The sequence below is a fragment of the Somniosus microcephalus genome, chromosome 6, assembly GCF_052327205.1.
Source record: "Somniosus microcephalus isolate GS21.2 chromosome 6, FLI_Smic_1.0, whole genome shotgun sequence".
NCBI lineage: Eukaryota > Metazoa > Chordata > Chondrichthyes > Squaliformes > Somniosidae > Somniosus > Somniosus microcephalus.
Genome location: NC_140992.1, coordinates 197596952 through 197619616, shown reverse-complemented (window position 1 = coordinate 197619616; position 22665 = coordinate 197596952). Strand labels below are relative to the sequence as shown.

Genomic DNA, 22665 nt, shown 5'->3' with positions numbered 1-22665 from the left:
GGAAAAACCTACTTGACCTCGTCTTCACCAATCTACCTGTCGCAGATGCATCTGTCCATAACAGTATTGGTAGGAGTGACCACCGCACAGTCCTTGTGGAGAAGAAGTCCCATCTTCACTCTGAGGACAGCCTTCATCATGTTGACTGGCACTACCACCGTGCTAAATGGGATAGATTCAGAATAGATCTAGCAGCTCAAAACTGGGCATCCATGAGGCGCTGTGGGCAATCAGCAGCAGCAGAATTGTACTCTGCCACAATCTGTAACCTCATGGCATGGCATAGCCCTCACTCTACCATTACCATCAAGCTAGGGGATGAACCGTGGTTCAAGGAAGGGTGTAGAAAACATGCCAGAGCAGCACCAGCCGTAGTGAAAATGAGGTGCCAACCTGATGAAGCAACAAAGCAGGACTACATGCATGCTAAACATAAGAACATAAGATCAGTTCAAAATTCTGCAGTCCTGCCACATCCCATCGTGAATGCTGGTGGACAATTAAATAACTAATGGGAGGAGAAGGCTCCATGACTATTCCGATCCTCAACAATGGCAAAATCCAGCACATGCATGCAAATGACAAGGCTGAAGTGTTCGCAACCATCTTCCGTCAGAAGTGCCGAGTGGATGATCCATCTCGGCCTCCTTCTGAGGCTCCCAGCATCACAGATGCCAGTCTTCAGCCAATTCAATTCACTCCACATGATATAAAGAAATGGCTGAGCGCACAGGATACAGCAAAGACTTTGGGCCCTGACAACATCCGGCTCTCATGCTGAAGACTTGTACTTCAGAACTAGCCGTGGCTCTAGCCAAGCTGTTCCAGTATAGCTACAACACTGGCATCTACCCAACAAAGTGGAAAATTGCCCATGTATGTCCTGTCCACAAAAAGCAGGACAAATCAAATCCAGCCAATTACCGCCCTGTCAGCTTACTCTCAATCATCAGCAAAGTGATGGAAGGTGTTGTCAACAGTGTTATCAAGAGGCACTGACTCACCAATAACCTGCTCACCGATGCTCAGTTTGGGTTCCAGCAGAACCACTCGGCTCCAGACCTCATTACTGTCTTGGCCCAAACATGGACACAAGAGCTGAATTCTAGAGGTGAGGTGAGAGTGACTGCCCTTGACACCCAGGCAGCATTTGACTGAGTGTGGCATCAAAGAGCCCTAGTAAAATTGAAGTCAGTGGGGTTCAGGGGAAAACTCTTCACTGGCTGGAGTCATACCTAGCACAAAGGAACATGGTTGTGGTTGTTGGAGGCCAATCATCTCAGTCCCAAGACAGTGCTGCAGGAGTTCCTCAGGCCAGTATCCTAAGCCCAAACATCTTCAGCTGCTTCATTAATGATCTTCTCTCCATCATAAGGTCAGAAGTGGGATGTTCGCTGACGATTGCACAGTGTTCAGCTCCATTCTCAATTCCTCAGATAATGAAGCAGCCCGTGCCCACATGCAGCATGACCTGGTCAACATCCAGGCTTAGGCTGATAAATGGCAAGTAATATTTCTGCCACATAAGTGCTAGGCAATGACTATCTCCAACACGAGAGTCTAACCACCTCTCCATGACATTCAATGGTGTTACCATAATTGAATCCCCCATTATCAACATGTTGCAGGGGTCACCATTGACCAGAAACTTAACTGGACCAGCCACATCAATACTATGGCTACAAGAGCAGGTTTGAGGCTGGGTATTCTGCGGCGAGTGAGTCACCTTCTGACTCCCCAAAGCCTTTGCATCACCTACAAGGCACAAGTCAGGAATGTGATGGAATAATCTCCATTGCCTGAATGAGTGCAGCTCAAATAACACTCAAGAAATTCAACATCATCCAGGTCAAAGCAGCCCGCTTGACCGACACCCGATCCCCAACTTAAACATTCACTCCCTCCACCACCAGTGCAAGTGTGTACCATCTACTAGATGCAACGCACCAACTCGCCAAGGCTTCTTCGACTGCACCTCCCAGACCCGCGACTCTATCACCTAGAAGAACAAGGCCAGCAGGCACATGGGAACACCTCCACCTCCAAGTTCCCCTGCAAGTCACGCACCATCCTGACTTGGTTCCTTCTATGTCGCTGGGTCAAAATGCTGGAACTCCCTACCTAACAACACCGTGGGAGTATCTTCAGCACACGGACTGCTGTGGTTCAAGAAGGCGGCTCACCACCACCTTCTAAAGGACAACGAGGGATGGGCAATAAATTCTGGCTTTGCCAGCAATGCCCGCATCCCGTGAATGAAAAAAATCAAAAATGAGTGCTCTAAAAATCTCTTACTTGTTCCCGTCTCCATTTCACTGCCGGGTTTCCCGAGCCCTGGAAAACCCGGCCGGCAACTGTTAAATTTAAATCAGGCTTCCAACTGCAATGTGGGAGCCTGTTTTAAATATTATTATGAGGTTTCCCGCCTCTCCAAGACGGAACACAGATGCGCCATGCAACCCACCACTGTAAAAATAGCAGCAGGCATTTACGTGGCGGGTTGGTGTCATGTTTCGAGATGTTTAATTTTTAACCCATGACCCTCTCCCGCCCATCGCTGGGGATTAATATCGACCCCTTTGTTTCTCTGGTTCCATTGGGAAGGATGTGAAATGCACAACCCACCAGAAGAAAGTGTCAATGACCTTCTTAATGCAATAGTGAGCTGCAGTTCGACTAATGTGCCGAAGATTACCAGACGCTGCTTGAAAAGTTCCAATTGAAAAGGAACTCAAGGCAATAGTGACTTGCACTGATACAGGCAATGCTGTTATCCTGGTGGAAGTAGACTGCAGGTCTTCAGCCAGCAATTGACATATTCTCCCCTGAGGGGAAGCACAGCCTTCTGAAGCAGTGACATGCTGAGCAATCTAAGTGATATTTCTTAGTCTGTAAATGCAGTGTGTGTGGGGAGCAATTGTCTTCGGTGATGCCTCACTCTAAGAGCCTCCAATTGAGACTCTTCCATCTCCTCATCCTCCCCTTCTTCAGAATCTAGGAATAAAGGGATTCCCATTCAGAAATTAATGTCTGCAGTCCAAAACAGTACATAGGAATTACTGGATGAAATAAAGACCGAGGTCCATCTAGTTCACCATCTCACACCCTGGTGGTCACATGATACAAAGTTAATGGAGTTGTTGACTGATCACAGCAATCAAGCTCTATCATAGGAACATAGGAACAGGAGTAGGCCATTCAGCCCCTCGAGCCTATTTCACCATTCAATGTGATCATGGCTGATCTGCGATCTAACTCCATACACCTGCCTTTGGCCCATATCCCTTAATACCTTTGGTTAACAAAAAGCTATCAATTCCCGATTTAAAATTAACAATTGATCTAGCATCAGTTGCTATTTGCCGAAGAGAGTTCCAAACTTCTACCACCCTTTGTGTGTAGAAGTGTATCATAATTTCACTCCTGAAAGGTCTGGCTCTAATTTTTAGACTATGCCCCCTAGTCCTAGAATCCCCAACCGGCGGAAATAGTTTCTCTCTATCTACCCTATCTGTTACCCTTAGTATCCTGAAAACTTTGATCAGGTCACCCCTTAACCTTCTAAATTCTAGGGAATACACCCTAATTTGTATAATCTCTCCTCGTAACTTACCCCTTGAAGTCCGGGTATCACTCTGGTAAACCTACGCTGCACTCCCTCCAAGGCCAATATATCCTTCCTAAGGTGTGGTGCCCAGAACTGCTCACAGTACTCCAGGTGTGGTCTAACCAGGGTTTTGTACAGCTGCAGCATAACTTCTACCCCCTTGTACTCTAGTCCTCTAGATATAAAGGCCAGCATTCCATTAGCCTTTTTAATTAGTTTCTGGACCTGTTCATGACATTTTAATGATCTATGAGGGGCCGTATGGCCTACTCCTGCTCCTATTTCTTATGTTCTTATGAACCCCTAAGTCTCTTTGGACATCCACTCTTTTTAGCTTTTTACCCTGTTCTATCCTATTTAGGTCCTCACATTTGCTTACATTGAAATGCATTTGCCACAGTTTTGCCCATTCACTTAATCTATCAATATCCCTTTGTAATTTTATGCTGTCATCTACACTGTCTAAAATGTCGCCTATCTTTGTGTCATCAGCAAATTTGGATATATGACTTTCTATGCCATCATCTAAGTCGTTAATAAATATTGCGAATAGTTGAGACCCCAACAAAGATCCCTGCGGGACACCACTAATCACATCCTGCCAATTTGAGTGCCTACCCATTATCCCTACTCTCTGTCTCCTGCCACTCAGCCAATTTAACCAGGTCAATAATTTGCCCTCAACTCCATGGGCATCTACCTTAGTTAACATTCTCTTACGTGGGACTTTATCAAATGCCTTCTGGAAGTCCATATAAATAACCTCCATAGACATTCCTCTGTCCACTCCTTTAGTCACCTCTTCAAAAAATTCAATTAGGTTTGTCAGGCATGGCCTACCTTTCACAAATCCATGCTGGCTCTCTCTGATCAACTGAAAATTTTCGAGGTGTTCATTCACACTATCCTTAATTATAGGCTCTAGCAATTTCTCCACAACAGATGTTAGGCTAACTGTTCTATAATTCCATGGTTTCCCGCTCTCGGCACTCTTAAAAAGCGGAGTGACATGCGCAATTTTCCAATCTAAAGGGACGGTTGCTGACTCTAGAGAACTTTGCAAGATTATAGTTAGGGCATCTGCAATGTGCTCACCTACTTCCTTTAAAACCCTGGGATGGAAACCATCTGGCCCTGGGAATTTGTCACTCTTTAGTGCCATTATTTTCTTTATTACTGTTATTTTACCCACGTTAATTTTATGGAGTCCCTGTCCCCGATTCAATATTAGTTTCTTTGGGATTTCCGGCATTCTATCCTCTTCTACTGTAAATACTGATGCAAACTAATTATTCAACATGTCCGCCATGTCCCCATTGTCATTGACAATATCATCACTTTCAGTTTTTAATGGGCCAACATTGTTCCTGACCACTGTCTTTTTCCGAATGTAACTATAACATTTCTTCGTATTGATTTTTATATTAATTATTTTAGAACAGACCCAGACATGACGCGGGGAAAACCCAGTGATGGAGAGCTTTGGGAACCATGGCCTAGAAATTCGGTTAGGGCACCAAAGTGGCGCAAAAGTCGCCTGAGCGCAGAATTTAGCGCAGCGCTCGAGGCTTTAGCGATCGTCAGATATTCAGTTTCATTGCCCCTCGAGGGACACGGGGCGAGGCTCGAGGCGCTCCGCGTCCCTCTTAGGGCGCTGAAACTGAATATCGCAGTGCAACGTGCCGCAGCGCCACATGCTGCGGCACGGCACGCTGCGGTACTGCAGGCCTTCCTCCCACTGTTAAGGGGGAGGGGCCAGCAACAACGCGATCCCCGCTCGCGAGTGCCGGCAAACGAGCCCGGCACCAAGGAGAAGTGCCGGGCTCTCGGGAAACAGCCGGCAATGCCGCGAGGGGGGGTTAGGAGGCCGGGGACGGAGGTGCTGGCAGGCGGCCGCCGAAAAAGGCGGCCGCCCCGCACCTCCACCTTAACTTGCGCTGCTGCCGGCACAGTAAGGCCCCGTGAACCGGGCGCGGGTAGCGAACGGCGCAACTGCGGCGTTCGCTATCAAATATCGCGAACGGGGCGCGAATGGGGCGCTGCGCACACCGCTGACGCCATCGGTGGCAGCGCAGCGCAATTGGCTAATGCCACCATTAGCGCCCCTGCTGAATATCGCGGGAGGCGCAGCCAGTGGTGCTGCAGCCACTGACTGCCTCTTTAGGCGCTAACAGGTGGCGCTACTCACCCAATTTTTCCCCCCATATGTCCAACGTCACGCGTTCCTTCCAAGCATGCAACACTAACCGCATGTCAAGTTTCAGATTATTCATATACTGTATCCCAGAACTTTCTGCAGAGCTGCCAAAACAGGACAGTAAAGGACTCTCCCGAGCACCAAACAACAAAAATTAATGTGCAGGAAAATTGATACCCTGGCCTCGATTTTAACTCCACCCCCCTCGATGGGCGGAAGAGGGTCGAGGGCAGGTATCGGAAACGAGCAATCCAACCCTATTCTCAGCCGCCATAATATTTACTGTAATTCAGGCCCTGGACGAGGCTCCCGCTAAAAGCAGACGAGGCTAATCAACATGCAAAAGCCTTGGCTAATGATGTCATCGGTGCCGTGACTTATTTTTAACCTCAGCACAGGGGGGGTCCTGCACTCTCTGACGCCCGGCAGCAGCAACACGGCGGGAGGAGACGTCTGGCCAGAAGCGGCCCGGGTATGTTTTAGAACTTTGCCTGGTTTTAAGCTCCTTGTGGGCCAGGAGGGGGAGGAGTGCTAATCCCAGGCAGCACAAGGAAGCCTTCAACCTCCCCAACTCCGACCTCTCCACACGCCTCTCCAGCCCTGGACTTCCCACCCACCCCGCCCCGGGCTTTTTTACAGAGGCCAGTGTCAGGAGGAGCAGAGAGCGGTGGTACAGTGAGTACTTAAACTCACTTTCGCGGGCTTTTTTACAGAGGCCAGTGTCGGGAGGAGCAGAGAGCGGCAGGACAGTGAGTACTTAAACTCACTTTCGCGGGCTTTTTTACAGAGGCCAGTGTCGGGAGTAGCAGCGAGCGGCGGGACAGTGAGTACTTAAACTCACTTTTGCGGGATTTTTTACAGAGGCCGGTGTTGGGAGGAGCAGAGAGCGGCAGTACAGTGAGTACTTAAACTCACTTTCGCGGGCTTTTTTACAGAGGCTTACCAATCTCACAGACCAGCAGCGGCATTCCGGAGCCACGTCACGATTCAAAAAGTGATGCGGGCAAGAGGAAGCAGCTGATTGGGTGAGTACAGCCAGGTAATTATTTATACTACTCTATAGTTTGACAGTTAAGATTAATAGTTTATAAAATTTAGAAGGTCTTATTTTTTGTGGTTATAGTTTCTAAGGTCTCTGTTGTGTATCGGGGAGTGCTAGTAACCAAGGGCCCTTGAGTATATCATTTAATTGTAGTATAAATAGTGGTATTGATTTGATTTAAATTAATTTAAAATAATTAAAGGGTATGTCATGGCAGGACAGCTTGGCCCCGTGGCACGCTCCTCCTGCGCTATATGGGAAATCAGGGACACTTCCTGTGTCCCTGATGACCATGTTTGCAGGAAGTGTATCCAGCTGCAGCTACTGACAGACCGCATTGCAGCGCTGGAGCTGCGAAAGGATACATACTGGAGCATTCGCGATGCTGAGGACATCGTAGCTAGCACGTTTAGGGAATTGGTCACACCGCAGGTAAAGGCTGCACAGGCAGGAAGGGAATGGGTGACCACCAGGCAGAGTAGTAGGCACAGCCAGGTAGTGCAGGGGTCCCCTGGGCCATCCCCCTCTCAAACAGATATACCACTTTGGATATTGTTGAGGGAGATGACTTATCGGGGGAAGGCAGCAGCAGCCAACTTCCTGGCACCATGGGTGGTTCTGCTGCACCTTATGGGAGGAAAAAGACTGGGGGAGTTATAGTGATAGGGGATTCTATTGTAAGGGGAATAGATAGGCGTTTCTGCGGCCGCAAACGAGACTCCAGGATGGTATGTTGCCTCCCTGGTGCAAGGGTCAAGGATGTCTCGGGGCAGCTGCAGGGCATTCTGGAGGGGGAGGGTGAACAACCAGTTGTCGTGGTGCATATAGGTACCAACGATATAGGTAAAAAATGGGATGAGGTCCTAAAAGCTGAATATAGGGTGTTAGGAGGTAAATTTAAAAATAGGATCTCAAAGGTAGTAATCTCAGGATTGCTAACAGTGCCACGTGCTAGTCAGAGTAGAAATAGAAGGACATTTCAGATGAATACGTGGCTAGAGGAATGGTGCAACGGGGAGGGATTCAAATTCTTGGGACATTGGAAACGGTTCTGGGGGGAGGTGGGACCAGTACAAACTGGATGGTTTGCACCTGGGCGGGGCCGGGACCGATGTCCTAGGGGGAGTGTTTGCTAGTGCTGTGGGGAGGGTTTAAACTAAAATGGCAGGGGGTTGGGAACCTGTGCAGGGAGACAGTGGAAAGGGAAGCAAGGATAGAAACAAAAGACAGGAAGGAGAAAAGCAAAAGTGGAAGAAAGAGAAATCAAGGGTGTAAATCAAACAGGGCTACAGTAAATAATAATTCTACAAGGATTAAGAGTGTTAAAAAAAACATGCCTGAATGCTTTGTGCATTAATGTGAGGAGCATTCGTAATAAGGTGGATGAATTAGCTGCGCAAATAGATGTAAACAGATATGATGTAATTGGAATTATGGAGACGTGGCTCCAGGGTGACCAAGGCTGGGAATTCAACATCATGGGATATTCAATATTCAGGAAGGACAGGCAAAAAGGAAAAGGAGGTGGGGTAGCATTGCTGGTTAAAGAGGAGATTAACACAATAGTAAGGAAGGATATTAGCTCTGATGATGTAGAATCTGTATGGGTAGAGCTGAGAAACACCAAAAGGCAGAAAACATTCGTGGGAGTTGTATACAGACCACCGAACAGTAATGCTAAGGTTGGGGATGGAATTAAATGGGAAATTAGAGATGCATGCAATAAGGACACAGCAGTTATCATGGGTGATTTTAATCTACATATAGATTGGGCTAACCAAATTAGTAACAATACTGTGGAGGAGGAATTCCTAGAGTGTATACGGGATGGTTTCCTGGACCAATATGACAAGGAACCAACTAGAGATTAGGCCATCTTAGATTGGGTATTATGTAATGAGAAAGGATTAATTAGCAATGTTGTTGTGCGAGGCCCCTTGAGGAGGAGCGATCATAATATGATAGAATTCTTTATTAAGATGGACATTCAATAAAATCCTGATTCTGTACTGGGTGTCGTAACCATTTCCGAATCAATAATATGCTCCTGTAGGTAGATGTTTTGTGGGTACACAGCTATATTCTCGTGGTATATGGAAGGAGATGGGGTGGAAGTACAGAGCTCAGATGATGTGGGAAGTTTGAAAATTTAAGGCCTTGTTCTCTTGAAACCCATGAATTAAACACTGACTTTAGCTGAAGTAAGTAGAAGCCACTCCTAAAATACTGCACAAACAGCATGTTACACTTAAAGAGTGAATAATACCCAGACTTAAACCCCAAACTTAATAACAAATATGAACACTGACAGTGTGGAATCCATATCATTGCAGATTCAGATGGAGTAGTTTAGCTCTATTACCTGGAATGAGGTTTTGTTCTTGAACTGAGTGACAACGGCTTTAGGAGATTCGTCCAACTGATGATACCTGTACGGCAATTTAACCCGAACAGCAGCAATCATTGTCTGGTCATCAGGGCCCACCTGTACAACAATTATAACAATATTTTTAATGCTTATGATTGCATTTTGCTGAATAACCCACTGACAATGAAATACTGCATTTTATAAATCCATGGGGACAAGCTGAAGGAGGCAGGCAGTGAACTTTAAAAGATTCGACACCCTGTAACTGAAAGGTACATTACTAATGAAGGAAAGAAAGAACTTGCATTTCCATAGCAGCTTTCAGAGGATCATTAAGTATGGAGTGCAGGCTGTCAGTGGGAGCCCCAACACAAAGAGGGAGCAGCCACTGCCAGACTGGAATATCCAGCCATTTCTGCGGTGGGACCACTGATGCACCACCTGAACAGGAGGAGACCACTTAAAGGAGGGGGGAGGAGTCCCGAATATGGGGGAGGAATTTATTTTGGCATTCAGCTTGGGCCTGTCACTGAGGCATGAGTGGAGTGAGTTGTGCCTGTTGCTGGGCCCCCAACCTCCAAGAGGGGCACAATGGGCCTTCTGCCCCTGCCCCAGGGACCACCAACACATTTTCCTGGTGGTCCTTGGGTTGGCGAGGAGTAGCGGTGGTGTAGTGTATGTACCTTTAAGGGGAGAACTACTTTTTACAGCTCCTGTATAATGTAGTACCGGCAGTGACCACACCTGTATATAAACCCTGAGTAGGGATCTATACGTTTAGTTTTAGAGTAACTCTCATCCAGTAAACACCTGTTGATTGTTCCCTGCAGTCTCTTGTCAAGTTATTGAAGGACACCAACCTCAAGATACACGGATTTAACATTGGCGACGAGAAAATTCGAACCTACCTGCAACTCTGCAGAAGGAAATTCCATCATTGCTGTGAATTCTGTTGTAAACGGCTCTTTGACAAGGAGATAGTGAAGAACATACTGCTATTTCTTCAGAGATTCCAGAAGCACGGGCGTCGACCATCCAACGGAGACTCCAGCGAAACGGGCTGGCAACAGGTATGGCGCAGACCCTTCCCGCACAGCGGCAGCTAGAGCCGACCGATGGCACAGGAAAAGGCCGAGCAGTGTCGACGGGAGCAGAGAGCGGGTAGAGCGCACAGGGCGCAGCCGGTGTTCAGGACCGAGCGGCGTCGACGGGAAAAGAGAGAGGGTAGAGCGCACAAGGCGCAGCCGCTGTTCAGGACCGAGCGGCGTTGGCGTGAGAAGAGAGAGGGTAGAGCGCACAGGGCGCAGGCGCTGTTCAGGACCGAGCGGCATCAACGAGAGAGAGAGGCGGTGTTCAGGGGGCGAGCAGCGTCAGCGGGGAAGAAAGGAAAGCGCGGGAGACGCCATTTAGAGCTGCAGCGGAGAAGAAGGGAGAGCACGGGAGACGCCATTTTGAGCCACAGCGGAGAAGAAGGGAGAGCGCGGGAAGAAAGGAAAGCGCGAGAGACGCCATTTTGAGCCACAGCGGAGAAGAAGGGAGAGCGCAGGAGACGCCATTTTGAGCCAGTCTAACCACACCCAGGGATGCCGAAGAGTGGCAGTGTCACAGCGTTCGACAATGAAGTCGAAGATTGGACGACATAGGTCGAACGCATAGAAGTGTACTGCAAGGCGAATGTAGTGCCAGATGACAGGAAAGCGCTGGTATTGTTGAATTCAATGGGTGCAAAAACGTATGGCTTACTGCGAAACCTAGTAACCCCAGAGAAGCCAGTGGAAAAGGATTTTGAAAACATAGTGTCAATCCTACAGGACCACTTAGACCCCACACCGCTGCTGATAGCGGAAAGATTTAAGTTTCACAAAAGGAACCAGCATAAAGATGAAAGTAATGCTAAGTTTTTAACGGAACTGCGCAAGCTATCGAAACACTGCCAGTTTGGAACGGGACTAGCAGATACTTTAAGGGACAAGTTTGTGTGTGGGCTTCAAAGTGAAGGAACCCAGAAACGGCTTCTATCAGAAAAGGATCTTACGCTGGACAAGGCTTTCAGCATGGCAGTATCACACGAAGCAGCAGCACGGGGCGTGGCAGAGATACAATGGAGACCGCAAGAATATGGCACAAATGAAATGTCATATGGAACAGTGAAGTGCTATCGCTGCAGCAGAACAACACACGACCATAAGGATTGCTGGTTCAAGGACCAAGTGTGCAGACAGTGTGGAAAAGTAGGACACATAGCAAGAGTCTGCAGGTCGGAAAAGAAAACCAGCAGCAAGAAATCCCCACAGGAGAAGTACAAGAAGATACATAAGGCGACGGAGAGTAGTGCAGACGAACAGAAAAGTGATACAGACTCTGGAAGCAAGGAGCTGGGTTGTCTGAAACTACATAATGTGATCAAAACGGAGGATCACCAAACTATCTGGGTCACGCTCAAGATAGCCGGAGTCCAAGTGAAAATCGAATTGGACACAGGATCAGCCCTAACAGTCATAAACCGAAGGGTCGACAAGCGGCTATTCTCACATATACCCTTGAGAGATATAGAGATTGTCTTGAAGATGTACACGGGGCAAAAAGTCTACCCCAAAGGAAAATTAAGGGTGAACGTTATATATAACGGCAAGGAAACACCAAAAATGGACGTTTATGTAATGCCAGATGGAGGACCACCATGACTAGGACGTGAATGGATCCAGAAGATACAGCTAGATTGGCATTCCATACAAGCACTGACTGTAGATGCCATAAAGGATGACGACGTCACACCTGGACGACTGTCAAAAATGCTAACTGACGCACAAGAAGTGTTCCAGGAGGGACTCGGAACACTAAAAGGCATAACAGCGACAATCAAAATAGAGGAAAATACAAGCCCAAAGTTTTTTACAGCCAGACCAGTGCCTTATGCGATCCGCCCAGCCGTCGAAGCAGAGCTGGAAGGTTTGGAATGTTCAGGAGTACTGTCCAAAGTGGACTGGAGCGAGTGGGCTACACCCATCATTCCTGTAATGAAGAGGTCGTTGAGTAATACGCCTGGGGAACCAAAGAAGGTTCGCATCTGTGGGGACTTTAAGGTGACAGTGAGCCCAGTCCTTCACACGGTACAATATCCGCTTCTGCGGATTGAAGATATTTTCGCCTCGCTATCTGGAGGGAAACGCTTCACTAAGATTGATCTGGCCCAGGCGTGCCTGCAAATGGAGGTAGAAGAAGCCTCGAAACAGTACCTCACGATCAACACTCATAAAGGTCTCCACCAATACAACCGGCTGGTGTTTGGGGTAGCATCAGCTCCGGCTATTTGGCAAAGGGCAATGGATCAAGTCCTGCAAGGGATTCCAGGGACCCAGTGTTATTTGGACGACATCCTGGTCACGGGCGAAAATGACAGTGCTCACCTTGCCAACCTGGAGCAGGTGCTCACTAGATTGAAGGAATATGGGCTCCGAGCTAATCGCCACAAATGCGAGTTTTTCCAGAAGCAGATCTCGTATTGTGGCCACGTTATTGATGAAGAGGGGATACATAAGTCCCCTGAAAAGATTGAGGCAGTAGTCAAGGCTCCAGCACCGGAAAATGTGTCACAACTGAGGTCGTTCCTCGGGCTGGTGAACTACTACCATAAGTTCTTGCCAAATTTGTCTACAGTACTACACCCACTAAACACCCTACTGCAAACGGGGGTACCATGGAAGTGGAATGACGAATGTAAACGAGCTTTCCAGAAGTGCAAAGAATTGATCAAAGAGGTGTTGGCTCATTTCAACCCAGCACTACCAATTCGGCTGGCGTGTGATGCATCACCCTATGGCATTTGAGCGGTGCTGTCGCACAAATTCCCGGACAGCTCGGAGAGGCCAGTAGCCTTTGCGTCTCGGTCACTAACCTCAGCCGAGCGTAACTACGCCCAGATTGACAGGGAGGCCCTCAGCCTAGTGTGGGGAGAGAAAAAGTTCAACCACTATCTGCATGGGCAGAAGTTCACCTTGCTGACTGACCACCAACCACTTGTCTCCATCTTTAATCCAAAGAAGGGCGTTCCGGTGATGACTGCGCAACGGCTACAAAGATGGTCCCTTTTTCTAGGGGCGAACCAATATGAAATTGAGTATAAGGGCACGAAACAGCATGGAAATGCTGATGGGCTATCACGCCTGCCACTGCCTACTGCGGAGGAAGCACCAGCAGTGGACCCTGTCAAAATATTTTATTCGACTATAATTGAACGCTTGCCAGTAACTAACGCTGGTATAGAGAAGGAGACCCGAAATGACCCGACACTGTCTCGGGTATATGACTTGACGGTGAAGGGATGGCCAGCACATGGCGACTCACTGTTGCCAGCATTCTCATCCAGAAGAGAACAGCTGTCAGTATGCCAGGGGACCTTGATGTGTGGATCCCGAGTGGTAATTCCACCCAAGTTAAGGGAGAGAGTGCTCAATGAGCTTCACGAAGGTCATCTGGGAGGGGTGAAAATGAAAAACCTTGCTAGGGCTTATGTGTGGTGGCTGGGGATCGATCAGCAAATTGAGGACCTGACAAAGAGCTGCTCAGGATGCCAGAAGGTCCAAAATGCACCACCACATGCCCCTCTACACCCATGGGAGTGGCCCTCATCTCCATGGCAACGGGTGCATATTGATTTTGCTGGTCCATTCATGGACTCAATGTTTTTAATAGCCGTGGATGCGCACTCGAAATGGCCTGAGGTCATCAAAATGTACTCCACCACCACGGAGAAAACTATTGCAGTCCTACGGACCATATTTGCCAGGAATGGCTTGCCAGAGCAGATTTGCTCTGATAACGGACCACAGTTTGTGTCCGAAGAGTTTCGGAAATTTATGAAAAGGAATGGGGTAAGGCATTACACATCCGCCCCGTATCATCCAGCCACAAATGGATTGGCTGAGAGGTTCGTACAAACCTTTAAAAAAGCAGTAAGGGCCATGTGCGATGACTACATTCCACTGCAGCATAAGGTGGACAATTTCCTGTTAGCCTACAGAAATGCGACACATGCAGTCACCAACCAGACCCCAGCCATGATGTTCTTTAACCGAAGGTTGAGATCTCGTCTGGATTTGCTCAGACCAAATGTATGAAGAGATGTTGAGAATAAGCAATTCCAGCACATCAATGAGAAGCCGACAAGGAGCTTCAATGTAGGGCAACCAGTCTTGGCCCGTGACTACCGAACAGAGAAATGGCAACCAGGAACGATATGCACACGGCAGGGGCCACTAATGTACACAGTGGATGTTGGGGAGAACATTGTGAGACGCCATGTTGGCCAGATCCTAGAGTCACAGGAACGAGTCAACCCCATGTCTCGTGTACCTGGTGGTGAACCCGACATACAGGTAGCACCTACCCCAGAAACAGTAGCATCGGAAGCTGATGAACCAACCGACGACAGGGGGCCAGAATCGCCTCCGCACCAAGAGCAAGACACTCGGGAAAGGCGCTATCCAGAAAGGATCAGGAAGCCGCCCCAAAGACTGAATTTATAAATGGACTATTTTCAGTTAATGTTGCATGTTAAAAGTGTTAATTGTAATTAGTTGATATTTAATTGTTAAATGAATGTTATGGTACTGTTAATCTAAAAGGGGAGGAATTGTAGTGTATGTACCTTTAAGGGGAGAACTACTTTTTACAGCTCCTGTATAATGTAGTACCAGCAGTGACCACACCTGTATATAAACCCTGAGTAGGGATCTGTACGTTTAGTTTTAGAGTAACCCTCATCCAGTAAACACCTGTTGATTGTTCCCTGCAGTCTCTTGTCAAGTTATTGAAGGACACCAACCTCAAGATACACGGATTTAACAGGTGGAAGGCAGGGGAATCAGGCAGATTGCTAGGTCCCACCTCCCTGCTGGCATTTCCATGTGATGGGTGGCGAAGAGGCAGCTGGCGGCCTTCCCAGCTGGGACATGGGGAGGTAAATTGAGGTCAGGCTGGGAATGTGGTGGTAGGCCTCGCCACCCAATTTTCCCGCCTATTCCACTGCCGCGCTGCCTGATTTGGGGTTGGATAGCGGAGGAAAATCCAACCCATTGTGTCTTTACCAACTGAGGCATCTCGGAAGAATATATTCTGTTTGTACCATGTGCCAAAAAATAATCAAGCAAAGGTAATGAGGTAAAAGTGGTGTTGAATGGTGCAGTCTCCCTCTGTGGATTGGTTCAATGCAGCTGGAAGTGAAATACAGCTGAATTGCTCATTAGTTTGTTGTTGTGAATTGTGGGTATCGACTGTTCATCCTTTGAATGTTCTTTTGATTAGAATGTGGCATCATGTCAGTTTCATGTGGTATGAAAATATTGATTCGAAATTCCATTAATATATACCATAGAAAGGACACACATCATTGCACATAGTGCTGTGGCAGCAAGACCTTTTATAGAACCTGTTCTCAATCTCTACATCAGAGGACAAGTCAGCCACACAAAGCAGATGCTCTTCCAGTCCTAACACAATCCCAGTGACTGCCGAGATATTCACCACTTTCACCAGCCCATTGACAATGTCCAAACCAGTTCGCAGGATAGAAGAACGCAGATGTACACTTTGCAAAGAATCATGCAACTTAAATGAGCACAATCAAGAGTGGCTCAGTAGTACCACCACTGACCAAGCAGGCCGAATCCTGAAGGACATAGCTGCCAGACTGCGCCTGTGTCAGATGGAACCAACACGAGGGTGTAACCTTGTCCTGAGCAATCTACCTGTCACAGACACGACTGACCACAATAGCACAGCAAGGTCCCACAAACATCAATGTGATAATGACCAGATAATCTGTTTTAATGATGTTGGTTAAAGGCTGGCCAGGGCACCGGGGAGAACTCCCCTGCTCTTCTTCGAGCTAGTACCATGGGATCTTTTACGTTCACCTGAGAGGGCAGATGGTCCCTCAGTTTTACGTCTCACCTGAAAGACTGTTTTCAGTCAGTATTGCGCCAGAGTTTCAACCTAGATTTTGTGCTCAAGTTCCTGGAGTGGGATTTGAACCCACAACCTTTTTTCTCAGGCGAGAGTGCTATAACTGAGCCATGGTTGACACCTCAATCACTATCAAGACAGGAGACCAAACCTGGTTCAATGCAGAGTGGCAGGGATACTAGGAGCAAGAGCTGGCATACATTAGAATGAGGTATGAAGCTAGTGAAGCTACTATACAGGACTATAGACAGAGCTAAACAGTCCCACAACCAACAGACCAGAGCAGAGCTCTGGACCCCTACCACATCCAGTCGAGAATGGCGGTGGACATCCAGCCAACTAACAAGAGAAGGAGACTCTGTGAGCATCCCCATTCTCAACCATGGTGCAGCCCAGCACCAAAGCACCAAGTGCATAATTTTACTCAGCCTCCTCACGAGGTTCTCATCATCATAAATGCCAATGTCCAGCCAATTTGGTTCACTGCATGTGATATTTAGAAGTAACTGAGTGCACTTTTCACAGCAAAGGCTATGGAGCCTGACAAAGTTCCAGCTGTATTTGTGCACCAGATCAAGCTGCTCCCCCAGCCCAGCTGTTTCAGTGTAAATGTGACACTGGAATCTAGCTGACATTGTGGAAGATTGCCCAGGTATGTCTTCACAGGTGGCAGAATGTCAGAAGGCCAAGGCTGTGAAGATTGCAAGCCCATAGAAGCATCTGTCACAGTTCCACCACAGGACTCCAAGGCCCTGAAACGAGGGCCACCTCCATCCCAAGAAGCTCATAGTGATATAGAGTAGGCATCCAGCTCTCTGACTCCAGGCCCTCAGGTGGCACTTAGAAGTGATAGAATAGGACAAAGGGAAATTAGAAATGGCACAAGGTGGGTGCACAGTGGTGCAACTCAGTAACTTTTCAGTTATAAGTTATTTCTCCTTTAAGCAGAGTGCACTGTGAGGGTTAGTTGTCCAGCTGTTACTTTTAGATGACAAAGAGAGCGCTGGAACTCAAGGCGAAGTAAGAAAAGCACGAGTGTGTTACCTTGCCTGCTCTGCTCAGGTCACTCTGGCACTCAATGTCAGTGCTGCCTCCCTCCTCATGGCACGAGTGACCTTTGTGATAGGTTTCCTGTCATGGACAACCCGCACTCTGTCTCTCCTCTTTTTTATTTCATTGAGGGGGTTTTTCAGGTCGGACTCAGTGAAATTATGGGTGAACACGTGAAATTCGTGCTGCCTGCTCATTAACATGATTAAAGGGCTGAGCCCAGCACTGAATGCGCTGTTGGTTGGCTCGCGCTCAGCAGGGGTTCAATATCGTGGGAAGTCTGCTCTGTATTTAAAGGTTGCCTGCAGAGTGAAACACTGTCTGCACGTCTTACAGGGGAGGTGCTTTGTTACAGAAGTACCTCATTCTAACTGGAGCTAAGCAAATGGGAAATTAGCAACATCACAACAGGGGAGAGAAAGGGCACCTCAGTTTGCGGCCGCAAACGAGACTCCAGGATGGTGTGTTGCCTCCCTGGTGCAAGGGTCAAGGGTGTCTCAGAGTGGCTGCAGAACATCTTGGAAGGGGAGGGTGAACAGCCAGTTGCCGTGGTGCATATAGGTACCAACGATATAGGTAAAAACCGGGATGAGGTCCTAAAAGCTGAATATAGGGAGTTAGGAGGTAAATTAAAAAATAGGACCTCAAAGGTCGTAATCTCAGGATTGCTACCAGTGCCACGTGCTAGTCAGAGTAGAAATAGAAGGATATTTCAGATGAATACGTGGCTAGAGGAATGGTGCAACGGGGAGGGATTCAAGTTCCTGGGACATTGGAACCGGTTCTGGGGGAGGTGGGACCAGTTCAAACCGGACGGTTTGCACCTGGGCAGGGCTGGAACTGATGTCCTAGGGGGAGTGTTTGCTAGTGCTCTGGGGGAGGGTTTAAACTAAAATGGCAGGGGGTTGGGAACCTGAGCAGGGAGACAGAGGAAAGGGAAACAAGGATAAAAGCAAAAGATAGGAAGGAGAAAAACAAAAGTGGCAGTCAGAGAAATCAATGGTTTAAATCAAACATGGCCACAGTAAATAATAATTCTAATAGGTCTAAGAGCGTTAAAAAAAGCAAGCCTGAAGGCTTAGGCCTAGAAATTCAGTATAGCTGCGTTTGGGGCGCTAGTCCTGGCGATGCGCAAAGTTTAGCGCCAGGCACAATTTAGCGCCACCTAGCACGATATTGGGTTGCAGCGCCCCTAAAGGTGATTGCAGCGCTAAATCAGGCGCTGCACGCTACTCTTAAGGGGCTAACCCGGCGGCGCAACCCAATTTCGCGGCGGCGAGGTGCAGCGAAGGTGCTGTCAATAATCACTTTCCCTGAGACACACAGGCGCCGGCCAGCTCTTAAAGGGGCAGGTCAATTGGCATCACCAGACACACTCACTGCCTTGTAGGCCTTCAAAGCGGTGGGAGCCTACCTGTGACGCACCAGCCTAGCAAGACATGGAAAGGGTGAGGCAGAGGGCGGAACGCCTCACTGATGGGGCATTGGATGCTTTGGTTGGCGCAGTGGAATCAAGGCCAAGGAAGATGGTCGGAATGTGATTTATGTTTTGGACAGTCTCCCGGGTGTGAGAGTCAGTTATGTGTCAGTGTATTAGTTTTGCTTTCTGTTGCCATAGCTTTCTCATGTTTGAAGGAACCACATTTTGTGTAATGAAACACTTTCTTCATTTACAATGGCCATGCCTGCTATTTACATGCATCTTGCCCTTCACAGGCTTGGGGGTATCAGACCGGTTCCATTCCTCTTCTTGGAATGGCAGCAAGCATTCCGTGAGACGGGCCTAGAAGCTACTTCTGATCAGCCTCTGACGCGCAGCCTGAGAAGAGCCGCTTACGTAGAAGTTCAGGCCAGCAGGCATCTTCTCAGCCACCGACAGAGATGTCCTGCACCTTATCTGAGGCTGCAGATCTGGCTGAAGCAGCAAGCACAGCTCAGTCACCAACTCCTTTCTAAATCGCAGCCTTCTGACACACTGCTCCTCCGGCATGTTCATGTGGGAAAACTGCTGTCGGAAAACCCTGCCAGCGTAAGGTCTGCTGTGGCGATGCCTGTTGGCCCTCCTCCATCTGGCCATGCCCGCCCCCCTCTCCCAGCGTCTCAGTGCCCTTTCCAGATGATTCAGTAGCAGGATGGTCCCCTCCAATGCAGCCCCCATAATAAGTGCCCACAGGAAGGTTCCCCATTGCCAAGGCTCACCAACAGCAAGGTGATGGTCAGAAGGCTGAAGATCGCCTGCTTGCGCTGGCTCAGTGGTCAAATGGCTCTCAGTGTGCAGCTCAGCAACTCTTTGTAGCTCTCGAGGAATTTGTGCTCCAAAAATGGCTGCCGCTTTTAAAACACACCAGTCCCCTTTAAATAACACTCCTCCAGCCCGAGAGCGACTTGGTAAGGTCCAGGTAAGCTGTCACTATTAGTGCCAGGCGTTACGGGGGGGGGGGGCGCCACTGAATTTCCGGTCCAGGGTGCCCAAAAGGCGTTGCACACTCAAATGACGTCATAATCAGCCTGCGCCCATGAGCGGGCGCTAAGATTTAGCGCCGGTGCTAAATGCATGCTCAATATGGGGCGAGGCGCTAGGCACCTTGCGCCCGCCCGGAAATTGGCTAGCGCCCCACTTCTCGGCCTCTTTAGGCATTAATCGGTGGCGCTAACAACCGAATTTCTCCCCCTTTGTGTCTTAATGCGAGGAGCATTTGTAATAAAGTGGATAAGTTGGCTGCGCAAATAGAGGTAAAGGAATATGATTTGGTTGGGATTACGGAAACGTGGCTCAAGGATGGTCAAGGCTGGGAACTCAACATCCAGGGGTATTCAATATTCAGGAAAGATAGGCAAAAAGGAAAGGGAGGTGGGGTAGCATTACTGGTTAAAGAAGGGATTAACACAATTGTAAGGAAGGATATTAGCTCTGATGATGTGGAATCTGTATGGGTAGAATTGAGAAATACCAAGGGGCAGAAAACGTTAGTGGGAGTGGTATATAGACCTCCAAACAGTAAGGCGGAGCTTGGGGATGGCATTAAAAGGGAAATTAAAGAAGCGTGCAATAAGAGCACAGCAGTCATCATGGGTGACTTTAATCTACATATAGATTGGGCTAACCAAATTAGTAACAATACTGTGGAGGTGGAATTCCTGGAGTGTTTACGGGATGGTTTCCTGGACCAATATGTCGAGGAAACAACCAGAGATCAGGCCATCTTAGACTGGGTATTATGTAACGAGAAAGGATTAATTAGCAATCTTGTTGTACAAAGCCCCTTGGGTCGGAGCGATCATAATATGATCGAATTCTTCATTAAGATGGAGAATGAAGTAGTTGACTCAGAGACTAGGGTACTAAATTTAAATGAAGGAAACTACGATGCTATGAGGTGCGAGTTGGGTAGGATTGATTGGGGAATGTCACTCAAAGGGTTGATGGTGGATAGGCAATGGCAAACATTCAAAGACCGTATGGATGAACTACAGAATTTGTTCATCCCAGTATGGCATAAAAATAAAACAAAAAAGGTGACTCAACCGTGGCTAACAAGGGAAATTAGGGATAGCATAAGATCCAAGGAGAGGATATATAAATTGGCCAGAAAAAGCAATAATCCTGAGGATTGGGAGCAGTTTCGGATTCAACAAAGGAGGGCAAAGGGATTAATTAAGAAGGGGGAAAATAGAATATGAGAGTAACTTTCAGGGAACATAAAAACTGACTGTAAAAGCTTTTATAGATATGTGAAAAGAAAAAGATTAGTGAAGTCAAGCATAGGTCCCTTGCAGTCAGAATCAGGGGAATTTATAATGGGGAACAAAGAAATGGCAGACCAACTAAATACATATTTTCATTCTGTCTTCACAAAGGAGGACACAAATAACCTCCCAGAGATGCCAGGGAACATAGGGTCTGATGAAAGGGAGGAACTGAAAGAAATCAGTATTTGTAGGGAAATGGTGTTAGGGAAATTGATGGGATTGAAGGCCAATAAATCCCCAGGGCCTGATAATCTACATCCTAGGGTACTTAAGGAAGTGGCCCTAGAAATAGTAGATGCATTGCTGATCATCTTCCAACATTCGATGGAATCTGGAACAGTACGCATGGATTGGAGGGTAGCTAATCTTACCCCGCTATTCAAAAAAGGTGGTAGAGAGAAAACGGGGAATTACAGACTGGTAAGCCTGACATCGGTCGTGGGGAAAATGCTAGAGTCCATTATAAAACATGTAATAGCAGAGCACTTGGAAAACAGTGACAGGATCGGACAAAGTCAACATGGATTCACAAAAGGTAAATCGTGCTTGAATAATTACTGGAATTTTTTGAGGATGTTACTGGTAAAATAGATAAGGAAGAACCAGTGGATGTGGTGTATCTAGAATTTCAGAAGGCCTTCGATAAGGTCCCGCATAAGAGATTAGCGTGTAAAGTTAAGGCACATGGGATTGGGGGCAAGGTATTGACTTGGATAGAGAACTGGTTGGCAGACAGAAAGCAAAGAGTTGCAATAAAAATGGGTCTTTTTCTGAATGGCAGGCAGTGACTAGTGCAGTCCCGTAGGGATCAGTCCTTGGACCCCAGCTATTCACAATATATATAAATGATCTGGACAAGGGAACTAGATGTAATATCTCCAAATTTGCAGATGACACAAAGCTGGTTGGGCGTGTGTGCTGTGAGGAGGATGTCGAGAAACTCCAGGATGATTTGGACATGTTGTGTGATTGGGCAGAAACATGGCAGATGCAATATAACGTGGATAAATTTGAGGTTATCCACTTTGGTGGCAACAAACAGGAAGGCAGATTATTATCTAAATGGCAATAGATTGGGAGAAGGGGAAGTGCAACGAGACCTGGGTGTCCTTGTGCACCAGTCGCTGAACGTAAGCATGCAGGTGCAGCAGGCGGTTAAGAAGGCAAATGGTATGTTGGCCTTCGTAGCGAGAGGGTTTGAGTACAGGAACAAGGATGTCTTGCTGCAGCTGTACAGGGCCTTGGTGAGACCACATCTTGAGTATTGTGTGCAGTTTTGGTCGCCTTATCTGAGGAAGGATGTTCTTGCCATGGAAGGAGTTCCATGAAGATTCACCAGGCTGATACCTGGGATGGCAGGAATGACGTATGAGGAGAGATTGGGTCGATTGGACTTGTACTCGCTGGAGTTTAGAAGAATGAGAGGTGATCTCATTGAAACTTATAAAATTCTGACAGGACTGGACAGACCAGATGCAGGAAGGATGTTCCTGATGGTCGGGGAGTCCAGAACCAGTGGACACAGTCTAAGGATAAAGGGTAGGCCATTTAGGACAGAAATGAGGAGGAATTTCTTCACACAGAGAGTGGTGAACCTGTGGCACTCTCTACCACAGAAGGCGGTGGAGGCCAGTTCATTAAATATATTCAAGAAGGAGTTGGATATATTTCTTGAGGCTAAAGGGATC

General features: G+C 47.7%; 1 protein-coding gene across 1 annotated transcript in view; it reads right to left on the bottom strand.

Moving 5' to 3' along the window:
- Positions 1–22665, bottom strand: part of LOC147116320 (adhesion G protein-coupled receptor G2-like) — a 163769-nt gene that overhangs the window by 125572 nt on the left and 15532 nt on the right. Inside the window, exon 2 of the mRNA XM_085992040.1 lies at positions 9209–9331. Within this exon, the coding sequence (XP_085848166.1) occupies positions 9209–9331 (123 nt within the window). The remainder of the gene's footprint in view (positions 1–9208; positions 9332–22665) is intronic.